This window comes from Gobio gobio (assembly GCF_949357685.1).
Source record: "Gobio gobio genome assembly, chromosome: 23".
Classification (NCBI taxonomy): Eukaryota; Metazoa; Chordata; class Actinopteri; order Cypriniformes; family Gobionidae; genus Gobio; species Gobio gobio.
Genome location: NC_137119.1, coordinates 28,979,368 through 29,006,639, shown reverse-complemented (window position 1 = coordinate 29,006,639; position 27,272 = coordinate 28,979,368). Strand labels below are relative to the sequence as shown.

The 27,272-nt window shown below is 41.4% G+C and overlaps 2 protein-coding genes across 4 annotated transcripts; both read left to right on the top strand.

Moving 5' to 3' along the window:
• The first annotated feature begins 610 nt into the window (after positions 1 to 610).
• Positions 611 to 11,097, top strand: slc51a (solute carrier family 51 member A). 2 transcript variants are annotated; one of them, XM_079805650.1, is made up of 8 exons: positions 611 to 878; positions 2,953 to 3,104; positions 3,372 to 3,445; positions 3,659 to 3,817; positions 5,988 to 6,099; positions 6,207 to 6,353; positions 9,059 to 9,164; positions 10,371 to 11,097. In XM_079805650.1, the coding sequence occupies exons 1-8, from the start codon at positions 632 to 634 to the stop codon at positions 10,514 to 10,516; spliced, it is 1,143 nt and encodes a 380-aa protein (XP_079661776.1). In that variant the 5' UTR covers positions 611 to 631; the 3' UTR covers positions 10,517 to 11,097. The 2 variants fall into 2 exon arrangements, with proteins under 2 accessions (XP_079661776.1, XP_079661777.1); XM_079805651.1 differs by lacking the exon at positions 611 to 878 and adding an exon at positions 1,637 to 1,931 and having other exon boundaries at positions 10,371 to 11,089.
• Positions 11,098 to 12,183: 1,086 nt separating this feature from the next.
• Positions 12,184 to 27,019, top strand: pdk3a (pyruvate dehydrogenase kinase, isozyme 3a). 2 transcript variants are annotated; one of them, XM_079806698.1, is made up of 12 exons: positions 12,184 to 12,553; positions 14,034 to 14,175; positions 14,248 to 14,319; positions 16,415 to 16,599; positions 16,690 to 16,779; positions 17,251 to 17,328; positions 17,455 to 17,531; positions 17,682 to 17,783; positions 17,865 to 17,972; positions 19,858 to 19,971; positions 20,054 to 20,635; positions 26,887 to 27,019. In XM_079806698.1, exons 1-11 carry the CDS (start codon positions 12,451 to 12,453, stop codon positions 20,195 to 20,197), a joined length of 1,215 nt encoding a protein of 404 aa, XP_079662824.1. In that variant the 5' UTR covers positions 12,184 to 12,450; the 3' UTR covers positions 20,198 to 20,635; positions 26,887 to 27,019. The 2 variants fall into 2 exon arrangements, with proteins under 2 accessions (XP_079662824.1, XP_079662825.1); XM_079806699.1 differs by having other exon boundaries at positions 20,054 to 20,655; positions 26,829 to 27,019.
• The last annotated feature ends 253 nt before the right edge of the window (positions 27,020 to 27,272 follow it).

Genomic DNA, 27,272 nt, shown 5'->3' with positions numbered 1-27,272 from the left:
AGGCCATTCAACCCTAGCAAATCACAAGTTCAGCATGTTAAACATACTATTCTCACACTCCTTTTGAGTTTAACAATCTTTGTAAGATGTGTACCTGTATTGTCAGTCTTATGTGAACTTTGGTCTGATCTTGTAATGTAAACCCTCCCAGTTACTGTTCATGCTTGTTTAACAAAAACTGTTTTTGTTTCGATTGCATAAAGTGAGACTGTCTGTCTGTCTGTCCTGCCGTCTATTCTCAGAACTAATTATCTACAGTATTTATTTTATTTTAGTTCTATACAAGCAAATTCTTCAGCAGTGTTTGACTCTTTAAGGTTTTCTGTCATTCCTTTTTTCTAATCAGTAGTGACTGTGACTAATATTAACACTACTGCACTATAGCCTACTCTCGACTTTTTAAAGTTAATGAAATGCATATCCTCTACATTTCCCCTCATATTTCTTGTATTATGGAGTTATTTGTTCTGTGTTCTCTTAAAGTTTCTTTGAGACCATCTGTAGCTCACTCCGCAGATATAAAACCCCTCAAAAGCCTGTGTCAGTGTGACACTATTGCGCAAGCGCAGTGCAGTCGGATGAAAGCGTCGTATTTTCATTGGTCAGTGATGCATCACTATTTACCCCGTGCATGGGCGGCCGCTTGAACAAGTGCTGGAATTCCTCTACAAACAAAGTACAAAACCAGCCTTCTCCTCAGTTTATTCGTTTCACGCATGCTGAAACTAAAGTGTTGCGGGCAGTGGGGTTTGCACGGATTACAGTTTGCCCTGGCTCTTGTAAACAAACGGTGACTGTGAAGATGGAAATGTCAAATTACACACTTTTTGATCCGAGGTGCAGACAAGATGCTCCGTTCACTATCGATGTTATTAGGCGTAAGTATCTTCCATTTGTTACTTTTGCTCCCTGGTGTTTTTTTCTACCGCAAAAATGAATGTGTTTTAGGACAGCTGGCAAACATAAAGTTACTTTCACTGGATATTTGGTGTTAATAATGTAGATAAGTAAAGATATAAAGTATTTGACATAATAAAAACTTTGCTATGGTATAGCACAATTTATTTTTAGTAAATTGTATTATCCACCATTCTCAAAAATAGTAATTTATCAAAAAGACAGCTTCTAGAAGCTTTTAGTCTTTTTTAAGGAGACCCCATTATTATTATTATTATTATTATTATTATTAATGGTAACACTAGCTAATAAATATGGTACTTTGGATATAATTACCATATTGATTTCAACAGTCTCCACATTGGCATGAATTACCCTGGTCATATTTTTCCTGTGAGATAAAACAATTTCTGATTTGATTTAAATTAAATTCTTCTGTGATATTACAACAATGTACCTTTTAATCAAACGTGGATGAAATGTTATTTTTAATGTAATCTGAATTTTGAATTGAATTTGACATTTGATGGCTACACCCATAGTTCAGATAAAAGCATTGATTGATAAACGGATGGCATGCAGTGTGTTTTTTTATATGGGTTTTTTTTTACCTCATAAAGGTAAAAGAAAAAGAAAATGCCCCTGAAAACCTAAAGTTAATATCTTACACTGCTTCCCACTCATTGTTGATAAGAAGTGATTATCCTGTGGTTCAGTGCATCTGAACTTAAGTTCATTCACAGCATTATGATAATGTTGAATGGCACTAATGTGGAGTCTTTCCTGGTGTCACGATCAACTGTAGTAGACTATATGTGTGTCAAACTCGCATTGTTTTAATAGTTCTCATCTTAACTTAAACTTGCAATCGAGGGAAGGTTGCTGGAGTAACAGCAGTGATTGTAAATGTAAGGGTTGATTTGTCCTCAGAGGAACTGTGTGCATTCACAATTCCATGTTAGGCAGATGTGTTCTTGTTGAAACAACTTACGGGAAAGTACATGAATGCCCTAGGACATCCGTTGGGGAAAAAGGTACAATTAAAATGAGAAATTAGTAATTCGTGCTGTCATCTAAGTTGGCTTCGGCAGGCATTCGTATGGATTCCTTTACCCCTGAGCACATTTGGCTTTGCATGATGTGTGTAGGTGTGTGTTTTTGAGAAGGTTGTGAAACCGTTATCCCAAATTCTCAATAAAACCCTGACTAGATTTTTCCAGCATACTTCATTCTGATTGTAAACACATGTGTAGTTAGGAAGTGATTTATTAGGTTTTAAAAGGATATAATGGTTTCAGTTTGTAAAATTCTAAAATTGTTTACCTCTATAAATCTAGAGTTTTCCTTTTATTTCATGCGACATGATTAACTGATTTTTTTGTTGTTGCTTTAATTGGTAAAGTAGTTGAAATAGTCTTTAAAGGCAACTAGTAAAGTGGGAAAACTAAACTGAACCATGTATCATTATATGTATATTTTTCCACTATTAAACAATAAGCATTAAGCACTGCTATTTATTAGTACCGTCAAATCGATTAATTACGATTAATCGCATCCTACATAAAAGTTGAAATATATGTATTGTAAATGTAGTTATATATATTAAATCACACAACGTTTTTAATATACGTTTAATATACTTTTGTTTCGTTTTTGTAATTTTTAGTAATTTTAGAACTAAAACTAAAGTTTTTCCAAGTGTATGTTTTTCATCTAATAGTTAGACAATAGTTTTAGTTCTTAACAACACTGACATTAACATAATGCTTAAATAGTATAGAATAACAATGATTTAGCCAATTGGATCATATTTTTAAAATATCAAATGGCCAATAACAAATAATGGTTAGGTGTCCCACTTTACCCGTATTCACCCTAAATGATCCCCATGTGTTTAGTATGGAAGCCTGATTCCACTTAAAATTAAACATTGTAAAAAAATAAAGTTAGAAATAAAGACGCAAATACAAGAAATAAAGTGTATTGTGTTTATGATCAATATAGTTATTTTACAACCCTGTCGACCAAAACTTTTTTTGTGTTTGTGCTTCTCAGAGTTGGATATCTTTGGCAGAATTCTCTTCTCTGTGCTGACTTTAATGGCCACGGTGTCTATGCTGGTTTTCATTGAAGAATGCATCTACATCTATAAGAAAGTACCGCCAAATAAGAAAAGCGTAATCATCTGGGTAACCGGAGCAGCACCAGTGAGTTCAATCAATCAATTAATCATTTGTTCTATCGTTTATGTCCCTCCCTGTCTTCTGGTTTCTGTTTTCTAAAAATCTTTCCTAATAACTCCTAATTAGAACTGACATGTCAAAAATATGAGTTATCTGTAACCCACCCAGACGGAAACTGAGGCAATGATATACGGTTAGTCATTTCTAGTGTGTTACTGCCTGGATGAGTGATTATGAGTCTCAAGTTCATCTTGACTTCCGAGGCGATATGATTATCTCTATCTTTTTCAGGTCATTGGTACCATGTCTTGTTTGGGCATGTGGGTTCCAAGGGCCACAATGTTCACTGATATGACATCAGCCACGTGAGTTCACCATTAGTGTTCTACTTTTGTCCAGTGTGGATTGCTTGAAATGGAAAGTATAAATGATGCATTAGCGGTTAAACATTTTGTTTTTTGGACTCCAAAAGTACTTACTGTCCCTGATATTTCGTAGTGTACAGAACTTTGAATTGGAATTGTGAAATGCAAGACACAACAACAACAACATTAACATATTTCTGACTCAATTGGCAGATACTTTGCAATTGTGGTCTTTAAGTTCCTGATTCTCATGATTGAAGAGGTCGGCGGAGATGATGCTTTTCTCAGGCGCTCTGAGAAAAAGTCGTTCAAGATCAGCACAGGGCCTTGCTGCTGCTGCTGCCCGTGTCTGCCAAATGTCCCCATCACACGGTAATCAACCCTTAAAGTGTGTATGTCAAATGCTCAGACCCAAGAAGATTTTACCTGTGCACAATTTGCTACCATAACGCTATGCTGTTGGGGTGGTTGCTAGGAAATTTTAAGTGGTTCTAGTAGTGCATTGCTGTGCAGTTGCAAGGGTGTTCTGGGTGGTTGCTAGGTGGTTGTTTATTTGCCAAATCAAAACAGCCCGTCCTGAAGTATCTATAGCCGTGTTTCTACCGAAATTACCTGTAACAATTTGTCCTAGGAACCTTTTTTCCCCCAGACCTGTTGCTGTCTGCGTTTCCATCGCTGTAAAGTACAGCGAAGATTAGACAAATTAGTCCGGTGAGGTAGGACTGAGTGCAACTTTCCAGGTCCCGCTGGATTTCGTCCTCCGCATATAAGCTTAATAAAGCCTGAACCTCGTTGTCAGGCCATCGGTCGTATTTTTTAAAGGAACACACCGATTTTTTTGGGACTTTAGCTTATTCGCCGTATCCCCCAGAGTTAGATAAGTCCATCCATACCATTCTCATCTCCATGCGTGCCATAACTCTGTCTGACGCACCCACCGCTAGCCTAGCTTAGCACAAAGACTGGAGGTAAACGGCTCCAGCTAGCCTACTGCTCAATAAGTGACAAAATAACGGCACAATTTTTACATGAAGAAAACCGCAGCTTTTAATTTTCCATCGGTCTTAGTACACGATGTAACTATACACATCACAACATGTAAATAGGAAAATGTTGGTGTAATTTTGTCACTTATTGAGCAGTAGGCTAGCTGGAGCCGTTTACCTCCAGTCTTTGTGCTAAGCTAGGCTAGCGGTGGGTGCGTGCATCTGACAGAGTTATGGCACGCACGGAGATGAGAATGGTATGTATGGGCTTATCTAACTCTGAGGGATACGGACGGTGAATAAGCTAAAGTCCCAAAAAGTCGCCGTGTTCCTTTAAACAAATAGCAAACAACTGTTACTGCACGCACCGCGACAGACTGATTGAAATAAAATGCTGTATGGGGTCAACCAATCAAAATGCTGTGTGAACTCAATCAGCATGTTCAGCGCCCAAGTCCAACCCCTGAAAGCTCCTGAATTTTGAAAAAGTACTACCTCACGAGACGGGACTTTCTGAGGGGGCCATTTTTTACCCGGAACTTCATTTAGACCCTGCCTGTGGTCTTAACACACAGAGTACCATCTCAAAGACCTTAGTTTCTGGGGAAAGTTCCCATGGTGGAAACGCGGCTAATGACTGGTTCTTAACCTGGGGCCTGGGGCCCACTAGGGGGCCTCAAGATGACATAAAATGGTTTAACATAAGACAAAATAAAATTAAAATAAGCTAAAACAACTAAAACATTTTTTATTTTACTCCTCAACATCCTTTTTTTATTCTTTAAAGAACCAAGGTTCCCATGGTCTTTGGAAACATGGATATTTTGAGGTAGCCTATTTTTAAAAGTGTTATTTCTAGACCTGAAAAAAATCAGGGAATTTTTTATAATGAATATATATTTTTCTAGTTATGCCAAGCTCTACAATATTTTAACAGGTAGAAATTGATTTAAAAATATTTTTTAAAACTAAAAGCGTTAATAATTTTTACCAATGTTTTTATCTTTTTTATTCGTTTTTTTTAACATAGGTTTTATTATTTTTATATCAGTATTACTTTGTTATTTTACTACATAGTTACTAAATGAAAATAAGAAATGTTCCCTTGACAACTAGCTGAAATAAAATGAATAAAAACTCAATTTCACGTCCATCTTACTAAAAGCCTAAACACTGAAATCGGCATTTGAAATTTTGGCCAGTTTGCCATTAATTGGCCATATCTTCAACTGAATGTCAACAGGATCATTGCACCCCTGGCCATTCAACTCTTCTGCAAATATGAGGTCTTTATCATGCTTAGTGCATACCTTAAAATGGACACCTCAGGGCCATTGCACCCTTTGCTATCTGGAAGAAAGGAGCAGTTTGTGGCTCCTGGAACAGTTGGCTTTACAGTATATCAGTGTTATGTAAGACTTCCATTATCAAACTTAACATAAACAGTTGAATGCAATATAATCCTACTTCATGAGATACCTGTGAGTGGATTCATGTGACCTATATCATATTTAAAAGATTTTGTATTTATTTTGAAATGTGCCTTGCTTTTTCAGACGTTCTCTGTTTATATTGAAACTGGGGTCCTACCAGTTTGCGCTGTTGAAATTAGTCTTCACCATCCTCTCTATAGTTCTTTGGACGAATGGCAACTTTAATTTAGCTGATGTAAGTATACACTGTGCACGCATTTTAATAGTATCATTTTATTTATTAATAATTTCATTTATGAACTTGAGAAAGACTTATAGAATGTCTCTTTCTCTGGTCTATAGGTTTCGGCCGCTGGAGGAGCCATTTGGATAAACTCATTTTTAGGTTTTCTCACCATTATTGCCCTTTGGCCTGTTGCAATCATGTTCATGCATGTGCGAGAGTCATTACGCACCCTTAAAATGATCCCTAAATATGCCATGTATCAGGTTTGTGTGTGTTTTGTACTTATTCCTTATGATTTTGGTCTTCAGTATTGCTTGAATTAATCAGGGCTGGGTATAAATGGAGATTTCTCAGATTTCAAATTCTGCCCATTTTATTATGAAATTCAAACAACATATTCCACTTTGGCGCTCTTTAATGTGGGCTGGCACATTATGATTATGATTGCTATTGCCGCCAGTGTTGCAAAGCCTGCAGTTTTCCTGCGAAATTTGGCTACTTTTTACACTTTTGCCGTGGGTTAGTCTGCAGGTTGGGCTAGTTTTGTCCGTGATTGGGCAGGTTTTGAATAGCAGCTGCAAGTAGGGCTGGACATCCAACCTCGCCCACATCCAGGTGTGACATCAGAAGCCACGGCCATGTCCAATACGTCACCTTGTGACTCCCCATCCCGTTCCGCCCCGGAAACCTGATTTGTTGTATGTAGGTTTTCGATAGAAGGGTTTTTAGGCGTAAGGGTAGGTTTTGAATGGGTTTTAGGCATATGGGTAGGTTTTGAGTGGGTTTCAGTATGTAGGGTTTAGAATAAAAGGGTTTTTAGGCATAACGGTAGGTCTTGAGTGGGTTTCACTTTCAGTATGTAGGGTCCAGATTAAAAGGGTTTTTAGGCATAAGGGTAGGTTTTGAGTGGGTTAGGTTAGGGTTAGGTTTTGAGTAGGTTTCAGTATGTAGGGTCTAGATTAAAATGGTTTTTAGGCATAAGGGTAGGTTTTGAGTGGATTTCAGTATGTAGGGTTCAGAATAAAAGGGTTTTTAGGCATAAGGGTAGGTTTTGAGTGGGTTAGGTTAGGTTAGGGTTAGGTTTTGAGTGGGTTTCAGTATGTAGGGCTCAGAATAAAAGGGTTTTTAGGCATAAGGGTAGGTTTTGAGTGGGTTAGGTTAGGTTAGGGTTAGGTTTTGAGTGGGTTTCAGTATGTAGGGCTCAGAATAAAAGGGTTTTTAGGCATAAGGGTAGGTTTTGAGTGGGTTTCAGTATGTAGGGCTCAGAATAAAAGGGTTTTTAGGCATAAGGGTAGGTTTTGAGTGGGTTTCAGTATGTAGGGTCCAGATTAAAATGTTTTTTAGGCATAATGGTAGGTTTTGAGTGGGTTTCAGTATGTAGGGTTCAGAATAAAAGGTTTTTTAGGCATAAGGGTAGGTTTTGAGTGGGTTAGGTTAGGTTAGGGTTAGGTTTTGAGTGGGTTTCAGTATGTGGGGCTCAGAATAAAAGGGTTTTTAGGCATAAGGGTAGGTTTTGAGTGGGTTTCAGTATGTAGGGTCCAGATTAAAATGTTTTTTAGGCAAAAGGGTAGGTTTTGAGTGGGTTTCAATATGTAGGGTCCAGATTAAAATGTTTTGAGTGGGTTAGGTTAGGGTTAGTTTTTGAGTGGGTTAGGTTAGGTTAGGTTAGGGTTAGGTTTTGAGTGGGTTTCAGTATGTAGGGTCCAGATTAAAATGGTTTTTAGGCATAAGGGTAGGTTTTGAGTGGGTGAGGTTAGGTTAGGGTTAGGTTTTGAGTGGGTTTCAGTATGTAGGGTCCAGATTAAAATGTTTTTTGGGCATAAAGGTAGGTTTTGAGTGGGTTTCAGTATGTAGGGTCCAGATTAAAAGGGTTTTTAGGCATAAGGGTAGGTTTTGAGTGGGTTAGGTTAGGGTTAGGTTTTGAGTGGGTTTCAGTATGTAGGGTCCAGATTAAAATGTTTTTTAGGCATAAGGGTAGGTTTTGAGTTGGTTTAAGTATGTTGCCGTTCAGAATAAAAGGGTTTTTAGGCATAAGGGTAGGTTTTGAGTGGGTTAGGTTAGGGTTAGGTTTTGAGTGGGTTAGGTTTTGAGTGGGTTTCAGTATGTAGGGTCCAGATTAAAATGGTTTTTAGGCATAAGGGTAGGTTTTGAGTGGGTTTCGGTATGTAGGGTCCAGATTAAAATGTTTTTTAGGCGTAAGGGTAGGTTTTGAGTGGGTTTAAGTATGTAGGGTTCAGAATAAAAGGGTTTTTAGGCATAAGGGTAGGTTTTGAGTGGGTTAGGTTAGGGTTAGGTTTTGAGTGGGTTTCAGTGTGGTCTGTCATAAAAAGAGAAATATAAGAAGTAAATGAATAAAAATTAGATGTGAGGGTTAAGTGTTCTCTATGCTTCTTCCTGTTTCAAAGTTAATGAGGAAGGATTTTTTTTGTCCCTTCCTCCCCCCAAACCACTTAACCAGAAATCAGCTAATTTCATTGGTTGAGGTTACAGTGATAGGTAGGTTTAGGGATAAGTGTTTGCCAGAGGCGAACTTTATCAGTGTTTTTCTTTGGAAAACTTTTACTTTTAATCGGCTACAGGGTGGTGTTTCCTCTGAAATGGTTTGTGCTAATGAGAATATGACATATTTGGACACTTGGATGTGGGCCGAGTTGGATATCGCAGGCTGCAGTGAGACGTTTTTCAGCAGTTAGGCTGAATTTAATCGTGATTCAACCCTGGTTGCCACCTCAGATCAAGTAAAGCAAAGCATCACTGCGCACGTGAACGGATCACCTTTTCCAATTTACTACTTACAACACAAAATAAACATAAATGAACATCAGAATGTATGTTGAAAGATACAGTACAACTTACTGAAATCTGTATCATGTCTCAAATCGGAAACAAATCGAATCGTGAGATTTGTATCAATACCCAGCCCTAGAATGAATGTTACCCATGATTCATCAATTATATCTGCCCATAGTTGGTGCTGATTCTTAGCCAGTTGCAAACTGCCATCATTAACATACTGGCAATGAACGGGACTATTGCCTGCGCTCCACCCTACACCTCCCAGGCCCGTGGATACTGTGAGTACCGTCGTGTTGCAGGACATAACATAACTATCCTGTTAAATTATTATAGAGCACAGGACTTAAAGGGGTAGCTCACCCAAAAGGTAAAATTCTGTAATTTTTTTACTCAACTGTACGAGTTTCCTATCTTCTGTGAAATGCAAAAAGAGAAGTTCAGCAGAATAAGCTGCTCTCTTAATGAAAGTGGATGGGGACCCAGGGGTTGTCAAGCTCCAAAAAATATACATCATAAAAGTAATACAACATGTATTTCATTAGAGTTTAAGTCGTTATTCAGTGACAATATTATTGACAGCCATGATCACCATTCACTTTCATATATGGCATTCTACTATAAATAACTCATTTTGAACTGTCCCTTTAGTCCTTGCTTAAAGGGTTAGTTCACCCAAAATTTAAAATAATGTAATTTTTTACTCACCCTCATGCCGTTCCCCACCCGTAAGACCTCCGTTCCGTGAAATCCAAAGGCTCAGTGAGACCTCCATAGAGACCAAAGCAATTTACACTCTCAAGATCCATTAATGTACTAAAAACATATTTAAATCAGTTCATGTGAGTACAGTGGTTCAATATTAATATAATAAAGTAACGATCATATTTTTGGTGCGCCAAAAAAAACGAAATAATGACTTATATAGTGATAACCGATTTTAAAACAATGCTTCATGAAGCTTCAGAGTGTATCGAATCAGCGAGTCAATTCAGTGGTTCGGATCACGTGTCAAACCACCAAACTGCTGAAAACACGTGACTTTGGCGCTCCGAACCACTGAATCGATTCGCTGATTCGATACGCTCCGAAGCTTCATGCAGCAGTTTTTTTTAAATCGGTTATCACTATATAAGTCGTTATTTCGTTTTTTTTGGCACACCAAAAATATTATCGTCACTTTATAATATTAATATTGAACCACTGTACTCACATGGACTGATTTAAATATGTTTTTAGTACATTAATGGATCTTGAGAGAGGAAATTGCTTTGCTCACTATGGAGGCCTCACTGAGCCTTCGGATTTCAACAAAAATATCTCCATTTGTGTTCCGAAGATGAACGGAGGTCTTATGTGTGTAACGGCATGAGGGTGAGTAATACATAACATTATTTTCATTTTGGGGTGAACTAACCCGTTAATTTGTCTAAAACGGCTACTTAAACTGTCTAGTATTAATGAATACAATCAATTTCTTTTCATAGTGATGAGTCAGCAGCTGCTGATCGTGGAGATGTTCATCATCACGCTAGTGACTCGTGTTTTATATAGACGTCAGTATGACCCCATACCAGATGCGGACGATGTTGAGGATACAACAACTGTTCTTACCACAAAAAATATTGGCTGAGAAGAACAGACTGTTGTGTGGGAATGAGATTGTGTTATATATTTGGGGCCGGTTTGTTGGAAAACCTCTTTTTTTTTTTAACAATGATGGTCATTCTAAATGCATGTACATGCTAGTATCTAATATTTTGGCAGATATTTTTTTTATTGAGGTTACTAGGCGTTAACCATGACTTTGAGGGGCTCGATATCAATGTTTACAATTTGCATTGGGTGCGTCCATCTAGAGATTTAGGAAATTTTCTGTTCTTCCTTGGAATGCTTGGTCTGTTTATTTTTTGTTGATAGGACCACAAAGCATAATAAATCTTGTGAGTCATGGTGCACTTTACTGATGAAGTGAGATAGTCATCTCTGGCATAATGATATGCTGCATAAAAGATGTTTGGAATAGTATAAAGGTCAGGATTTGTGTATGTTGTTAAATTGTATGTCGATATATATTACCCTTGTAAAATCTGTCACTTCATATTGTTGAATACAGATTTTTCCTTGGTCTGTTGTTGTTGGTGTTGTTATTGTTAAATAAAAGTATTAAAGTTTGAAACAAATCTGAAATAAAATATATTAAATGAAAATGAGAAATGTTTAAGTTGATGTATATATTAATACATATAATTAATATATAAAATTGTTCTTAAATATATACATGCATGTGTGTGTATATATATATATATCTATATATATATAAAAAATGTATGATTAAAAATATATTTAGCTTCAATTTATTATTTCAGTTTTAGTAAAAAAAATATATATATATAAGATAAATTATATATACAGTATATACATGCAAATATTTCTTAAATATATACATGCATGTGTGTGTATTTATATATACATAATAATTATACACAGTACACACACATATATTATGTAAACACAAACTTTTATTTTGAATGTGATTAATCACGATGCATTTTTCCCCAGCACAATTATTATTAACTATAATAAAATTATACTTTTTTATTATATTTTATATTTAAACTTTATATTTAATAAAATAAACTTTTAAATCACATGAAAATATGGATATGTACAGTGTATCCAGAAAGTATTCACATCGCTTCACTTTTTCCACATTTTGTTATGTTACAGCCTTATTTCAAAATGGATTCAATTCATTATTTTCCTCCAAATTCTACAAACAATACGCCATTATGACAACGTGTTATAACTGTAACTTAGTGTTCCTGTCTCGATTAAGGAGCTTTACACACAACCGAGCAACAGAGCAAAATAGACTAATTTGGTGACCTGTCATCGATACATTTGATTTGGGTGTGGACAGTGGTCATAATAATGATAATATAGCTAACAACAAATTTAAACATTTTGGCCAGTGAAAATGTAACTTTGGAAAACCACTAGCCACAGTGGCTTGGTTTAATCCCCCCCCCTGCAGTAATGTCCCTAAAATGTATTTTTTTTTTTAATGGACAAATAACTGTCATGTTGGTCTCAAAAATAATAATTGATAAATAAAAAAAATGTATAACAATAAATTGCCGGGTTTCACACAGAATGTAAATAAACATAAACGTCATTAAAAATAAACAAACCCCGCTGTTCTGCAACCTAACTGCCAACAGAGAGGCGTTAATTCAGGAAAAATAAGTAGACCAATCATAAAGCATCGTCTTTTTTCCGGGCTCTTCTCAGCAAATCACAGCGCTCGCTGTTTAAATCAAGGTTGGTTGTGTGTTCGCTTCGCTGTTGTGTACGTGCTGTTTAGCGCAACAGTGGCCGTGCTAGAAAATATAAGACACTGAAATTTAATCCAGTGACCTGTTATTTTAATAATATGAAACGGAGATAGATGTCCGGATACGGATGTTGCTGTCAGCTCTACTCTTTGGACGGTCCCTGCCATGATCCCAATATAAAGAATATAAAGAACAGCCTTGCCTCGGTCGTTTCACAGTTTCCATCACAATGAGACTGTACGCATTTCTTCTGAAGAACCATTTACCAAAGATAGAATATTATTCAAGGTTTTCACCATCGCCCTTGTCAATTAAACAGTTTCTGGAATTTGGTAAGTGCGACCGCATCCATCACATGCACACTGACAGACAGACAGACAGTCACTGACAGCGGCACTTGTTTGTTACATTTAATTCAATAAGATTATGTTTATCGTCTCATTAAATAAGTGTTTTTATAACCCATCATTGTTTTTATTGTGGGTTTAGTGTTAAAATCTGCCCTGGTTGTAACTGCGACAAATTATTTGATCTGGTAAACAAGAACTTTGTTCAGCTGGGAAAGAAAACATTCACATGACGTTTGTGTTGTTGATGTTAATGGTTTTGTTTTGTATGACTATGAAAGGCCCTAATGACTTCCTAATGACTTCCAAACTTATTTTTTTTTAACCCAAAGATTGTTGAAATAAAAGTTTCACAAATTAGAATCATTGATGCCATCCATGTATGCCTGGAAAAAGATCTGCCAACTGTATGTCCTTCAGATATAATGTATTGTGTTATTTGCTGACGTCATAAACCTTTTGCATAATGAATGAGGCAAAAACTATTAACTCATATTATTATAATGATGTTAAATATTGTAATAATATAAAATAATTGTCCGTTAGTCTAACTGTATTCCTTCTAAACAAAAGGGAGTGGCTTTTTTATGCACAATATTCAGTGTGTGATATGATATATATTGACTACACCTAGGTGAGTCAAACGCAACAGTTAGTCACAATAATTCGTTTTTTAATGGATAGTTCACTCAAAAATGGCATTAACTCATATTTTGTCCCAAACTGTATGACTTTCTCTCTTCCGTTGAACAATAAAACGTTTAATTTTGGGGTGAAAGGTCAACTGAACAATCACATTAATAGCACAAAAGGGACTGTCATAATGACATGAGTCAAAAGAAAGGTTTATGCAACAAGGCAAATGATGATATTGGTTACAACCTTAAATAAATGATTGGGATACTTAAACCTGCTTGTGATGTTTCAACTAAACACATTGGCTCACTATGAAGGCCTACACCAAGAGTGAATATCTGGCACAAAAATTAAGTCGATTATATTTGTATAGCACTTTTCACAAAGTGTTTCAAAGCAGCTTTACCAAAAAATCGGCAAATCGTTAAAGTCTGCATGGAACGGAAGTTGTAACGAATGAAAACGGCTACTCGAACAGGAAAAAATGTAGGGCGGTACTTTATTATAAATCATTTCTAATAAATACTGCAATATTAATATTAAAAATAAGAATTTTATGACTGTTTGTGATATCTTAATATCTTTATGACCCAGAGTAGAGCTAATAAAGTTCCATTCTGCAATGACATAAACAGTCAAGCAGTTGCTATTTAGTATACATCGCTTTAAATCATACTTTTTTTGGCTTGCGTTCAGTCTGATTAATGAGTTGTTGTTCAGTACTTTGCAGGTTTCTCGGGTTTCATGTGTGGATGATAAAGCAGTTTTTGTTACTTTCCCATCCCAGCCCCTCCTGCGTTCTCAGTTGTTTATGTTTCTGGATTTTCAGGTAGGGATAATGCCTGTGAGAAGACGTCTTACATGTTCCTGCGGAAGGAGCTGCCGGTGCGTTTGGCGAACACTATGAGAGAGGTCAATCTGCTGCCTGACAAGCTCCTTAGTCAACCTTCAGTCAAACTGGTGCAGAAATGGTGAGTATAAATGAGTTTGAAACAGAGGACAGTCTTCATACTGTTGGTGAGCTGTGCCATATCTCCCCACAGGTACATGCAAAGTTTTTTAGAACTTCTAGAGTTTGAGAACAGGAAGCCAGAAGACCCACATGCCCTGAATGAGTGAGTAGGACTTTTTTCTTGTGGTTGTAATTTTTGCTTTTTGTGAGATATCTAGATCTAGATAGTCTTGTTCTTCTGGCTGTTGCACGGAATGCTATTATATTTTTATGCAAGGTGGATTCAGGCCAGAGTTTACAACTGAGGAATCCGATAGTAACTGAAAGCCGCCCTGATAGTACAAATATGCATGCTGGGTTAGCAAAAACGGAGAAAGAAACACACTCGCATACCATTTCTACATATAATGGCATTAATTATTTATACAAAATACTATAAATGATCTGAATAATGGACGACCTGTGAAGACCTCATCGACTTTTGCCTTGCTTAGTTGGGGACACTAAGCAATATTATTGACTTGAATGCACTGACACTATAGGATGAGAACTGAGCTGGACGATGACATTTTTGTTTTCTCCAGCGCTGCTTTATAGATGAACTGAACTCATTCCATAATTGATGAACTTTACACAGTTAATGCTGAACTAAGTACCTGAATAATGACTGTTTAAAGAGATAGTTCACCTAAAACTGAAAATGACCCCATGATTTGCTCACCCTCAAGCCATTTTAGGTTTATATGACATTCTTCTTTCAGACGAATACAATCATTTATATTAAAACCTGTCCTGGCTCTTCCAAGCTTTATAATGGCAGTAAATGGGAGTCCAAAATTTGAAGCCAAAAAAGTGCCAGACCGCCTTCCGTATCCAACTTATGAAATAAGCTTAACTAGCGCAACGTATGACGTTGGACAAGCGTTTTGGTAAGCGTTTTGAACTGCGAGAGGCGTTACAGGCGGTCTGGCGGAAGCTAGATATTTTACTTTTACTTATAAATATAGATATTTTCTAACAAAAACCCATCGATTCGCTTCAGAAGGCCTTTATTCACCCCTCCGGAGCTGTGTGGATTACTTTTATTACGGATGGATACACTTTTTTTTGCCATTATAATGCTTGGATTAGCCAGGACATTTTTTGAATATAAGAAATCGCTTACTGCACCTTTAAACAGCTGAAAAATTGTCAATTTCATACTGGCATTTTGCAGCAAGTTTATTTCAGTAAGTGTGACTGCACATTTAGAACCTTTTTGACTCAAAGACCACCCATTTTCAAACAATAATATGGTACATGTACTATAGTAATAACAGCATATTATGCAAATAAACCAAACATAGCAAAACCAAACCATAACCCTACAGTAGGTAAATGTAGTTAATTAATATTACTCAATACCTACAATGCAATTACACTTTAGCAACATCACCTTAAAATAAAGGGTAAACTAAATTATTAAAAGGCCCGCCCATATGGTCTAAAATATTTTTAGACATTATGTTTTTATTACCAGAAACTAGGAGTGTTGATATATTACATTAAATTAATTAGCCACAATGCATTTTTTTGATTCCAGAAGTTTCTGATTCACTATGTTGTTTAAATAAAACAATAGTTATTGAAGGGGAAAAAGAAATATCTAGATTTGTTTGTATTCGTCTGAAAGAAGAATGTCAAATAAATATGTATGTACAGTACCTTGGTACAATACCGGTTATCTGCCAATATTATATATTTTAATTTATCGTAGGCCATTATTGGATATTTACTTGTGCATGCTCATTTCCTCTATTTTTTCCACATCTTTGCTGTCATCTAACGCTCACTTAACATGTTCATTTTTAAAAACACTAATAATTTAATAACACTGCTAAATATAATCTGTAGCAAATCTATGATATAATTTTGATACTGTACATTATAATGTTATGATCCCTAAATTCACTTTTAGAGCACTTAAAAATTGATTCGTTTTTAGCGTTTCTTTTATATATTTATATTATTTTTTTTTATTATTTTTTATGTATGACTTATCAGCCATAGTATGATAACAATTACCATTTTTCAACATAGAATTTTAATATCTATCATTTATGATTTAGCGGCCATAATATGAAAATAATAATCAGCTTATGGATCTCAGACAGAATTGTAATATTAACCCTATTTATTTTTTGTTGTTGTTTATATTATGTCCTTACAATCTACATAATGTGTTTTCTAAACTTCTGTACCTATCTACACTTTAATAGCTTCTTGGAGACTCTTATTGAGATCCGGAATAGACACAATGATGTGGTCCCGACCATGGCGCAGGGTGTGATCGAATACAAGGAGAAGTTTGGCTTCGATCCGTTCGTCAGCTCCAATATCCAGTACTTTTTGGACCGCTTCTACACCAACCGAATCTCCTTTCGCATGCTCATCAACCAGCACAGTACGTCACCCAAAAAAAAAAACAGTCAGCATGTATTGGACAATAGCTTTTCATTAAGTTTTATCATAATTGCTTTTCTCTTTATTACAGCTCTCCTTTTTGGCAATGACATCAACCCAGCCCATCCCAAACACATTGGCAGTATTGATCCCAACTGCAATGTTGCAGAGGTGGTGACTGGTAAGTTTATCGTTTAAAAAAAAAATGTGTTCTGTTTTGTTGTCAGTAAGATTTTGTTTTTAAAAAGAAATTATTTTTTTATCCAGTAAGGGCAGATTAAATATTTCTATTTCAAATAAATGCTGTTCATTTGAACTCTCTATTCATCAAAGAATCCTTAAGAAAAACGTATCACAGTTTCCAAAAGTATTAAACAGCACAACTGTTTTCAACATTAATAATAAATGTTTTTTGAGCAGCAAATCAGCATATTAGAATGATTTCTAAAGGATCATTTGACACTGAAGACATCACAGGAATACATTTTAAAATATATTAAAATAGAATTTTTTTTTTTTTGATCAAATAAAATACAGCATTGGTAAGAGCATAAGAGACCGACCTCAAACTTTTGAGCAGTAGTGTAGGAAAATCATCCTTATCTTTTGTTTGGATTTTGTGCTCTACTGATTAAACACGTGTTTTTTTCAGATGCATATGAGACCGCTAAGATGGTGTGTGAGCAATATTATTCATCTGCCCCTGAAATGAAGATAGAGGAATTCAATGGTACTTTTTCTTCTTATTCAGAAAACTCAATATATAATGTTTGTTTCAGAGGTAATTCATGTCTAATTCATGTAATTCAATTTCTGGAGATCAAAAATGCTATAAATATTTAACTTTTCTGTGTAGCCAAGGCTCCTCAAAAACCCATCCAGGCTGTGTATGTTCCCTCCCACCTATTCCACATGCTGTTTGAATTGTTTAAGGTACGTTTCTAAAACTTGCACATACATATTGAATTTGATACATCAAAGTGCTGGCATCCCTTATGTAATTACATTTTCAGCAGCCCTCATCTTTGTGCTTTTCCCAAGGCCCTGACGTATTGCTGTAACAGCTTGTGTTTGTGTTTTCAGAACGCAATGCGGGCCACCAATGAACTCCACGAGGGTAGTAAAGAGGGTCTTCCTCTTATAAAAGCAAAAGTGACCCTGGGGAAGGAAGATCTCTCTGTGAAGGTCAGTTTGTTTGCGTGTCAGTTTTCTACACGTACATAAGGCATGCCTTGATCCTAAACATCCTGTTATTTTTTATCATAGATCAGTGACAGGGGAGGGGGTGTGGCTTTACGGAAGATTGACAGGCTGTTCAACTACACCTACTCGACTGCACCAACACCCAGTCTGGACTCTAAACGTGTGCCATTGGTAAAGAGAAGTGTGGCTACAGTATTCTTACAGCAGCAAACTTAACATCCTGTCATCACTTAGTCACCCTCATGTGTTTAAAAACCGCCAGTATGACTTTTTATATGACTGTGGAACACAAAAGGAGACGTAGGATTTCATAAAGGACACAACAATACCATGCATTGAAAATAGTCTTTTGAAGCCAAACAGATCCAGATTTAAAGGGATAGTTCACCCAAAAATGGAAATTCTGTCATTAATTCCTCACCCTCATGTCGTTCCAAAACTGTAAGACTTTCGTTCATCTTCAGAACACAAATGAAGATCTTTTTTGATGAAATCTGAGAAATCTTTCTTTCTCTCCATTGACATCTACGCAACTACCACTATGACGCTTCAAAAAGTTCATAAAGAGATCGTAAAACTCATCCATATGAAATTGAGCGGTTTAGTCCAAATTTTCTGAAGAGACTCGATCGCTTAATATGATGAACAGATTGAATTTAGGCTTTTATTTACATATAAACTTTGATCAGCGAACATAAACAGAAGCTCAACCAAACCATGTTGCTTGATGCACGAGAACAAACCTCATTGGTTCATGCAGAAGCTCAAATGTGCTGCATAACACGAGAATGAACCTCATTGGTTCTTGCTGAAGCTCAAACGTGCTGCGTAACATGAGAATGAACCACATTGGTTCTTGCGAAAGCTCATACGTGCTGCGTAACATGAGAATGAACCACATTGGTTCTTACAGAAGCTCAACCAAACCGCGTTGCTTGACGCACAAGAACAAACCTCATTGGTTCATGCAGAAGCTCAAATGTGCTGCATAACACGAGAATGAACCTCATTGGTTCTTGCTGAAGCTCAAACGTGCTGCGTAACATGAGAATGAACCTCATTGGTTCTTACAGAAGCTCAAACGTGCTGCATAACATGAGATTGAACCTCATTGGTTCTTACAGAAGCTCAGACGTGCTGCATAACATGAGATTGAACCTCATTGGTTCTTACAGAAGCTCAGACGTGCTGCGTAACATGAGAATGAACCTCATTGGTTCTCGCAGAAGTTCAAACGTGCTGCATAACACGAGAATGAACCGCATTGGTTCTTGCAGGAGCTCAAAAATGCTGCGTAACACAAGAATGAACCTCATTGGTTCATACAGAAGCTCAAACGTGCTGCATAACATGAGATTGAACCTCATTGGTTCTTACAGAAGCTCAGACGTGCTGCGTAACATGAGATTGAACCTCATTGGTTCTTACAGAAGCTCAGACGTGCTGCGTAACATGAGATTGAATCTCATTGGTTCTTACAGAAGCTCAGACGTGCTGCGTAACATGAGATTGAACCTCATTGGTTCTTACAGAAGCTCAGACGTGCTGCGTAACATGAGATTGAACCTCATTGGTTCTTACAGAAGCTCAGACGTGCTGCGTAACATGAGATTGAACCTCATTGGTTCTCACACGTCAAGCAAACATGCTTGAGCTTCCATTTACCACAACTGATGTGTGAGTTGAGGAATGTTTATATGTGAATAAAAGCCTAAATTCAATCATCATATAAGGTGATCATGTCTCTTCATAAAATTTTGGACTAAACCGCTCAATTCATATGGATTAGTTTTACGATCTCTTTATGAACTTTTTTAAGCATCATAGTGGTAGTTGCGTAGCGGTCTATGGAGGGACAGAAAGCTCTAAGATCTCTTCAAAAAGATCTTCATTTGTTTTCCGAAGATGAACTAAAGTCTTACGGGTTTGGAACGACATGAGGGTGAGGAATTAATGGCAGAATTTTCATTTTTGGGTGAACCATCGAACTTTAACCCTGAACAACAGTTCTGCATGCAGCATTGTCCTCTGTAACCTGATCTCTGTGCGTCTGTAGGCTGGTTTTGGACATGGTTTGCCGATATCCAGACTGTACGCTCGCTACTTTCAAGGGGACCTGAAACTGTACTCGATGGAAGGTGTGGGGACCGATGCCGTCATCTACTTGAAGGTAAAAGCAGCTTTTGCACTTTATTTAATCGTTTCACTGATAGGTTTTGAATGACATCCACCCTGTCATCTTCCCTGACCAGGCCCTCTCCAGTGAATCATTTGAGCGGCTGCCCGTCTTTAACAAATCTGCTTGGCGGCACTACCAAGGAGGCCCAGGAGCGGATGACTGGAGCAACCCGAGCAAAGAGCCCAGAGATACTTCAAAATACAAGGCCAAAAGATAATTACACTCACCCTATCCATGTCCCACTGCACCCATTACAGACCTTTCCGTCTTTAGTCTAGCTTTAGTTTCCATGGCAACATCACATCGATGCTGAGTGTTCTATACTTGTAAGCATTTCCAGAGCAGAACACCTGATGATGCAAGTGTCACGAAGTCTCTGCTCCTTCCTCCTTTGTGCAGCTACAGACGTAAGATACAGAGCCTCCTTTTAGTGTCTTCCAGGGCGGTTAGAGGAAAGGGTGAACATTTGTGTCCAGGGTGTAAGATACTTTGGTTCTCTTCTTTTTTTAATTGTGCCACACAGTAGCCCCCCTGTTTCATTTTCTAAAGCAGTCAGAGAAGGAAGCCTAGAGTTTGAGATGGTCAAAAAAAAAGAGCATTTCTTTCACTGCCATTCAGGAACTCGCAGGCAATAGAGAGAGAGAGTTTGTCCTCGGTTCCCTTTCAGTCGGTCACGTTCGACGTACGTCGGAACTGACCGACGAATTGGGATCTGATCTCAGAGACCAATCTACTTCGAGTGTATTAAAAACGAGCCAATGGAGATTGGCATGCGATCCACGCATTCCACGCACCGCCCCGCAGCGCGGGTATAAATAAGGAAGTGGAATGCTTGATCATTGCCTTTTTTTTCGGAGCCGAACAGCGTCATTGCTGTGTCTACGAAGAGTGTTATTCGAGTCTCGTGAGAAGGATTGCTGTTCCAGTGCGGGTGTGACGGCGCTTTTCAGCGGGTGGCCGCTTCAGAGGAGAAAAAGAGCTGGTTTTGTTGGTTGGCTGGGCGTTTCCATTTCTGAGTGCTCACGCAGGCTTGCACTATCTGAACTGCGTGAGCCGCGGTCATCTCCCTGAGTGCTTCAGCACTGAAAGAGCGGTTTTCCTTTTCTAAAAGAGCAACACGGTTTGACCCTGCGTCTTTTTCAAGATGTCATTCAAACCGTGTGTTTCTGGATGCGGTTGTTTCCTGTCCTCATTTGACGGCCACGATCTCTCTCACATATAAACATGTGTGATTGCGTTCGTGGGTGATCCATGCTCTCTCAGGAGAGCATGGTCACGTCGGCGCGTTGTTCGTCTCACCTTTCTCGTAAGGGCTCGAGCGTTCAGCGCGCCGTGTGCCGTCGAGCGCCGGCTGACAGCGGGGGTTGCCACGGCAACCCAGCGCGTCACTCGGCACTCTCTAGATGCGCGGTCCAGACTATGAAACCTCAAATGGGGTTGAGTCCCTTTCCTTATTCCCTGATCTAGTTTCTTTTCTGGTGCATCAGAAAAGGACTACTTTAGTTAATAAGCTTTGGTGGACCTGAGGATTACAGTGGGGCATCCCCGCCGGGTACATCTCTTCGGGCCCCCACTCCTCTATCGCATCATGAGCATGCCGAGACTTTGTTCGTGGGTGGTTCATGTTCTCTCATGAGAACATGACCACGTCGGTGCGGTGTTCGTCTTGCCTTTTCATAGGGCTTGAGCGTTCAGCGCACCGTGTGCCGTCGAGTTTGACGGCCACGTTCACTGTTTCACATGCCTGCTGGTAGCTTACAGATGGGATTGCTGGTCCTTTTAAAACAAGGAGACCTAATGTTTCATTTGTGGCTCTGGCAGAGGACAGATGTCAATTGCTGCATCGGAGAGAGGGCTGTTATGCACTGGAAATGATGATGCTGAGTTTCCCACTATAATGGTGTGTGCTTTTGCTGAATCAGATTCAGAGTTGGCAGCCATGCTTTCCCGGGTGGCTGAGGCGTAGTGCAACGCTTAAATCGCCTTGCCTACCCCCGTGCCTTTTTTCCCGGATGGGCATTGGAAAAATGAGCAGTATGGAACTATTTGGTGTCAAAATATGGAACACCAAAAGGGCCAAAATCTGTATAAATTTTTCCCTCTCTCACTACCCTCTGTCCTGCATGTACGAGGGTAGTCCCGACCCAGGGGTTATGCAGGAACTGCGTGCGGTGGTGGACCTCGCTCTCTGGGCGACGGAAGTCACTGCACGCTCCCTGGGTCAGGCGATGTCCACACTAGTGGTCCAGGAACCTGGGGCTAAACCTGGCAGATATGCGTGAGTCCGACTAAGTTCGGTTCCTTAACGCCCCTGTCTGTCAGGCTGGCCTCTTCGGCGACGCCGTCGAGTACTTTGCCCAGCAGTTCTCGATGGCCTAGAAGCAGACAGAGGTGGTTTTAAAAAAAAAAAAAAAAAAAAATCCTAATTCGCAGCACCTCTGCCTGCTTGTCGCCGAGGGCGCCCCCCCCTGCGTCCACCTCTGCCCCTGCGAAACCCAGGCAGCAGCCTCCATCTGGGAGGCAGGGTGTCGGACGTAAGGGAGGCGCCCAACCCACTCAGGGCTTGCTAGTCTACAAGCAAGCGTAAGGGCAAGCGGCCCTGAGATGGGCAGCCCAGGGAGAACAGGAGCTGCTCCGAGGGAGTTGGTGTCCGCACCCCTCCCTCACCCCCCCGGAGGAGGACCGGGGGCCCTGACTGGTGTCAATACTCTGCCGCTGGCTCTCCGGAGTCCAGCGGTACCCACATTTTCAGAGCAGTTTCCTCTCTCCCTGGGCCCCAAGAGGGCCAGGTTGGCAGTGTGCGACGCCCCCGGGCCTTGTCACTTCTTTCCTCCCCTCCCTTCGCCAGGGGGCAGCAGTGTGGGCACCGAGAACGCCCCCGGGCCTTCTCACCCACACTCTGCCCCACCCTGGAATACTCAGACAACACTCCGGGCCGCCTCCGGGCCTCCCGAGTCGGGTCTGTCTATTCCGCCTCGCTGCCCCACCCCGGGTACGTCTGTGGTGCCGTTGGTCCCGCTTGTGCGGTCTCTGGGCTTCGGCCCCCAGGCCGTCTCGCTGGCTCATCCGTACCAACAGACTCGGCTACGCGATTCAGTTCGCTCACCGGCCTCCCAAGTACAAGGGCATCCTCTTCACCTCCGTGCGAAGCAGCGATGCTCAGGTCTTGCGGTCAGAGATCGATGTCCTACTGGCGAAGGACGCGGTCGAGCCGGTTCCTCCAGCCGATATGAAGGCGGGGTTCTACAGCCCCTACTTCATTGTACCCAAGAAAGGGGGTGGGTTACGGCCAATCTTGGACCTGCGTATCCTGAATCGGGCCCTGCACAAGCTCCCGTTCCGGATGCTAACGTAGAAACGCATCTTCGAATGCATCCGTCCCCAAGATTGGTTCGCAGCGATCGACCTGAAGGATGCGTACTTTCATGTCTCTATCCTTCCTCGACACAGACGTTCCTACGTTTTGCGTTCGAGGGGAAGGCATATCAGTACAAAGTCCTGCCCTTTGGGCTGTCCCTGTCGCCTCGCGTCTTCACGAAAGTCGCAGAGGCAGCCATTGTTCCGCTCAGAGAACGCGGCGTTCGTATCCTCAACTATCTCGACGACTGGCTCATACTCGCCCAGTCTCGGGAGCAGTTGTGCGAACACAGGGACATGGTGCTCAGTCACCTCAGCCTGTTGGGCCTTCGGGTCAACCGAGAGAAGAGCAAACTCTGTCCCACGCAGAGGATCTCTTATCTCGGTATGGAGCTGGATTCGGTCAGCCAGACTGCGCGCCTCACGGAAGAGCGGGTCCGGTCGGTGTTGAACTGCTTGAATTCGTTCAAGAACAGGACAGCGGTCCCACTGAAATTTTTTCAGAGGCTCCTGGGGCATATGGCATCTGCAGCCGCGGTTACGCCGCTCGGATTGCTTCATATGAGACCGCTTCAACACTGGCTCCATGGCCGAGTCCCGAGGTGGGCGTGGCAGAGCGGCCAGTACCGGGTCCCCGTGACTCCTTACTGCCGCCAAACTTTCAGCCCATGGTCCGACGCTTCGTTTCTCCGGGCCGGGGTGCCCTTAGAACAAGTGTCCAGGCATGCTGTGCTCTTCACGGATGCCTCCTCCATGGGCTAGGGGGCCACGTACAACGGGCATGCAGTTTCAGGTCTGTGGACGGGACCTCAATTGCATTGGCATATCAATTGCCTCGAGTTGTTAGCGGTACACTTGGCACTGCGCCGCCTCAAGGGGCCGCTACGTGGCAAGCATGTACTGGTCCGTACGGACAGCACTGCGGCCGTTGCGTACATCAACCGTCAGGGTGGTCTACGCTCCCGTTGCATGTTCCAACTCGCCCGCCACCTCCTCCTTTGGAGTCAGAAGCATCTGAGGTCGCTTCGTGCCATTCACATCCCAGGTGCGCTGAACCAGACAGCCGACGAGCTCTCTCGCCAGTCGACACCTCCGGGGGAGTGGCGACTCCATCCCCAGGCGGTCCAGCTGATATGGGACCTCTTCGGAGCCGCACAGGTAGACCTGTTTGCCTCTCCGGACTCGACCCATTGCCAGTGGTACTATTCCCTGACCGGGGGCACCCTCGGCACGGATGCACTGGCGCACAGCTGGCCCCGGGACCTGCGCAAATATGCGTTTCCCCCAGTGAGCCTTCTTGCACAGACCCTGTGCAAGGTCAGGGAGGACGAGGAGCAGGTCTTGTTAGTTGCGCCCTACTGGCCCAACCGGACCTGGTTCCCAGAACTAACTCTCCTCGCGACAGCCCCTCCTTGGCCGATCCCCCTGAGGAGGGACCTTCTTTCTCAGGGACGGGGCACTCTATGGCACCTGCGTCCAGACCTCTGGAAACTCCATGTCTGGTCCCTGGACGGGACGCGGAGGTTCTAGGTGGTCTACCACAGGCAGTGGTGGACACCATCTCTTCTGCTAGAGCCCCCTCTACGAGGCGCCTCTACGCTTTGAAGTGGAACCTGTTCGTTGAATGGTGCTCTTCCCACCGGGAAGACCCCCGAAGGTGTTCGGTTAGTGTCGTGCTTTCTTTCCTGCAAGATGGGCTGGAGCGAAGGCTGTCTCCCTCCACCCTCAAAGTGTACGTCGCAGCAATAGCGGCGTATCACGACGCAGTCGAAGGTAAGTACATAGGAAAGCACGACTTAATCGTCAGGTTCCTCAGAGGTGCGAGGAGGCTAAATCCTCCTCGTCCAAACTCGTTACCCTCTTGGGACTTAGCTCTAGTGCTCAGAGCACTTCAGAGCCCTCCCTTTGAGCCTTTGCAGTCTGTGGAGCTTAAAATCCTGTCAATGAAGACAGTGCTTCTGACGGCATTGGCCTCCATCAAGAGGGTAGGGGACCTGCATGCACTTTCGGTCAACGAATCGTGCCTAGAATTCGGGCTGGCCAACTCTCACGTTGTCCTGAGACCCCGGCCTGGATACGTGCCCAAGGTTCCTACCACTCCCTTCCGGGACCAGGTAGTGAACCTGCAAGCGCTGCCCTCGGAGGAGGCAGACCCAGCCCAGGCTTTATGTCCCGTCCGCGCTCTTCGCGCTTACGTCGACCGGACTCAAAGCTTTCGGACCTCAGAGCAACTCTTTGTCTGTTACGGAGGCCAGCAGAAGGGAAAGGCTGTCTCCAAGCAGAGGTTAGCCCACTGGATAGTGGATGCTATCGTCTTGGCTTACCAGTCCCAAGACGTGCCTTGCCCGTTCGGGTTGCGAGCACACTCAACAAGGAGTGTTGCTTCTTCCTGGGCGCTGGCTCAAGGCGCCTCGCTGACAGATATATGTAGAGCTGCGGGCTGGGCGACACCGAACACGTTCGCTAGATTCTATAGCCTCCGTGTAGAGCCGGTATCTTCCCGCATCCTCGCCCCCAGTGGCCAGTAGCGCTAAGTGCCCGTTCTAAGTGTCGGCTTGCAACGCCACTCCCGCCCTCTGGGCCGGATACGTGTGTCTATTTTCTCCAGTTGTGTTCCCCGGAAACGGCTAACCCTGTCGAGCTCCTCCGTCACCCCTGCGGTGCCAGACGTTGCGGCCGTCTGACGCCAGGCCTGCACCCGTATGCTTGTGAAACGTGTGTGTAGGCTGGGTTCCATATGTAGCGGTCCCCTCACGGCTACCCCATATGTGTATTCTTCCACGGTACCAGCTGCCCTACTCGGCTAGCCCCGTGTCTTTCCCTTGACAGAGCCCGCTCTGTCGTCTCTGGGCGTGTTCTTTCCCCCCTGGGACCAGGCTGGAACCACCCCAGAGACTGCCATATGTTGCACTACCCTGCCAGGTTAGTCCTTATGTGTATTCTGCCACCTAGCCTTCTACGAAGGACGTGGCTCCGCAGCGTACCATCTCCCGAGACGGGCACGCTTTCCCAGCGTTATCCAATAGTCACACTGAGTGGGTCTTGCAGAAACAGCAGTGACTGACCTCCCTGCTTGGAGCCCTGACTTCCGTACCATCTAAGACGGTCCAGTGCGCTCAAGCAGGACGCTGGAAGGGCCAGCGCCCTGGCGTTTTGGTAGGGATCCCAATTCGTCGGTCAGTTCCGACGTAAGTCGAACGTGACCGACTGAAAGGGAACGTCTCGGTTACGTATGTAACCCTCGTTCCCTGAAGGAGGGAACGGAGACGTACGTCCCGTCGCCAGGTGCTGTGCTTCCGCTAGGGGGCCGAGTCACTAGTTCGGCTCCTCAGCAGAAAAAGGCAATGATCAAGCATTCCACTTCCTTATTTATACCCGCGCTGCGGGGCGGTGCGTGGAATGCGTGGATCGCATGCCAATCTCCATTGGCTCGTTTTTAATACACTCGAAGTAGATTGGTCTCTGAGATCAGATCCCAATTCGTCGGTCAGTTCCGACGTACGTCTCCGTTCCCTCCTTCAGGGAACGAGGGTTACATACGTAACCGAGACGTTTCTGTGGCTTCCATTACGATTTTCTTGGCAATGAACTAATGGAGAACCACTTTGAAAAGGCTCAGGAGAAATGAAAATAATTTGGTTAAACTCAAAATCTCAAACATGTTGAGGTTATTTCTCACCCCAAAATTAAAAGAAAAATATATATATATATTTTGCATAAAGAAAATTAAGCTTTGAAGTATTAATATTTAAGAAAATTAAGCTTTATTAATATTTCCTTTGTGCATTGTGGCATTAATTTAATAATGTACTATATTTAAAAACGAATTGAAGTTATATATATATATAATATAATATAATATATATAATATATATAATTATATGTATTTATATTCTATATATACAATTATATAAATATAAGTTTATCAAACTTAT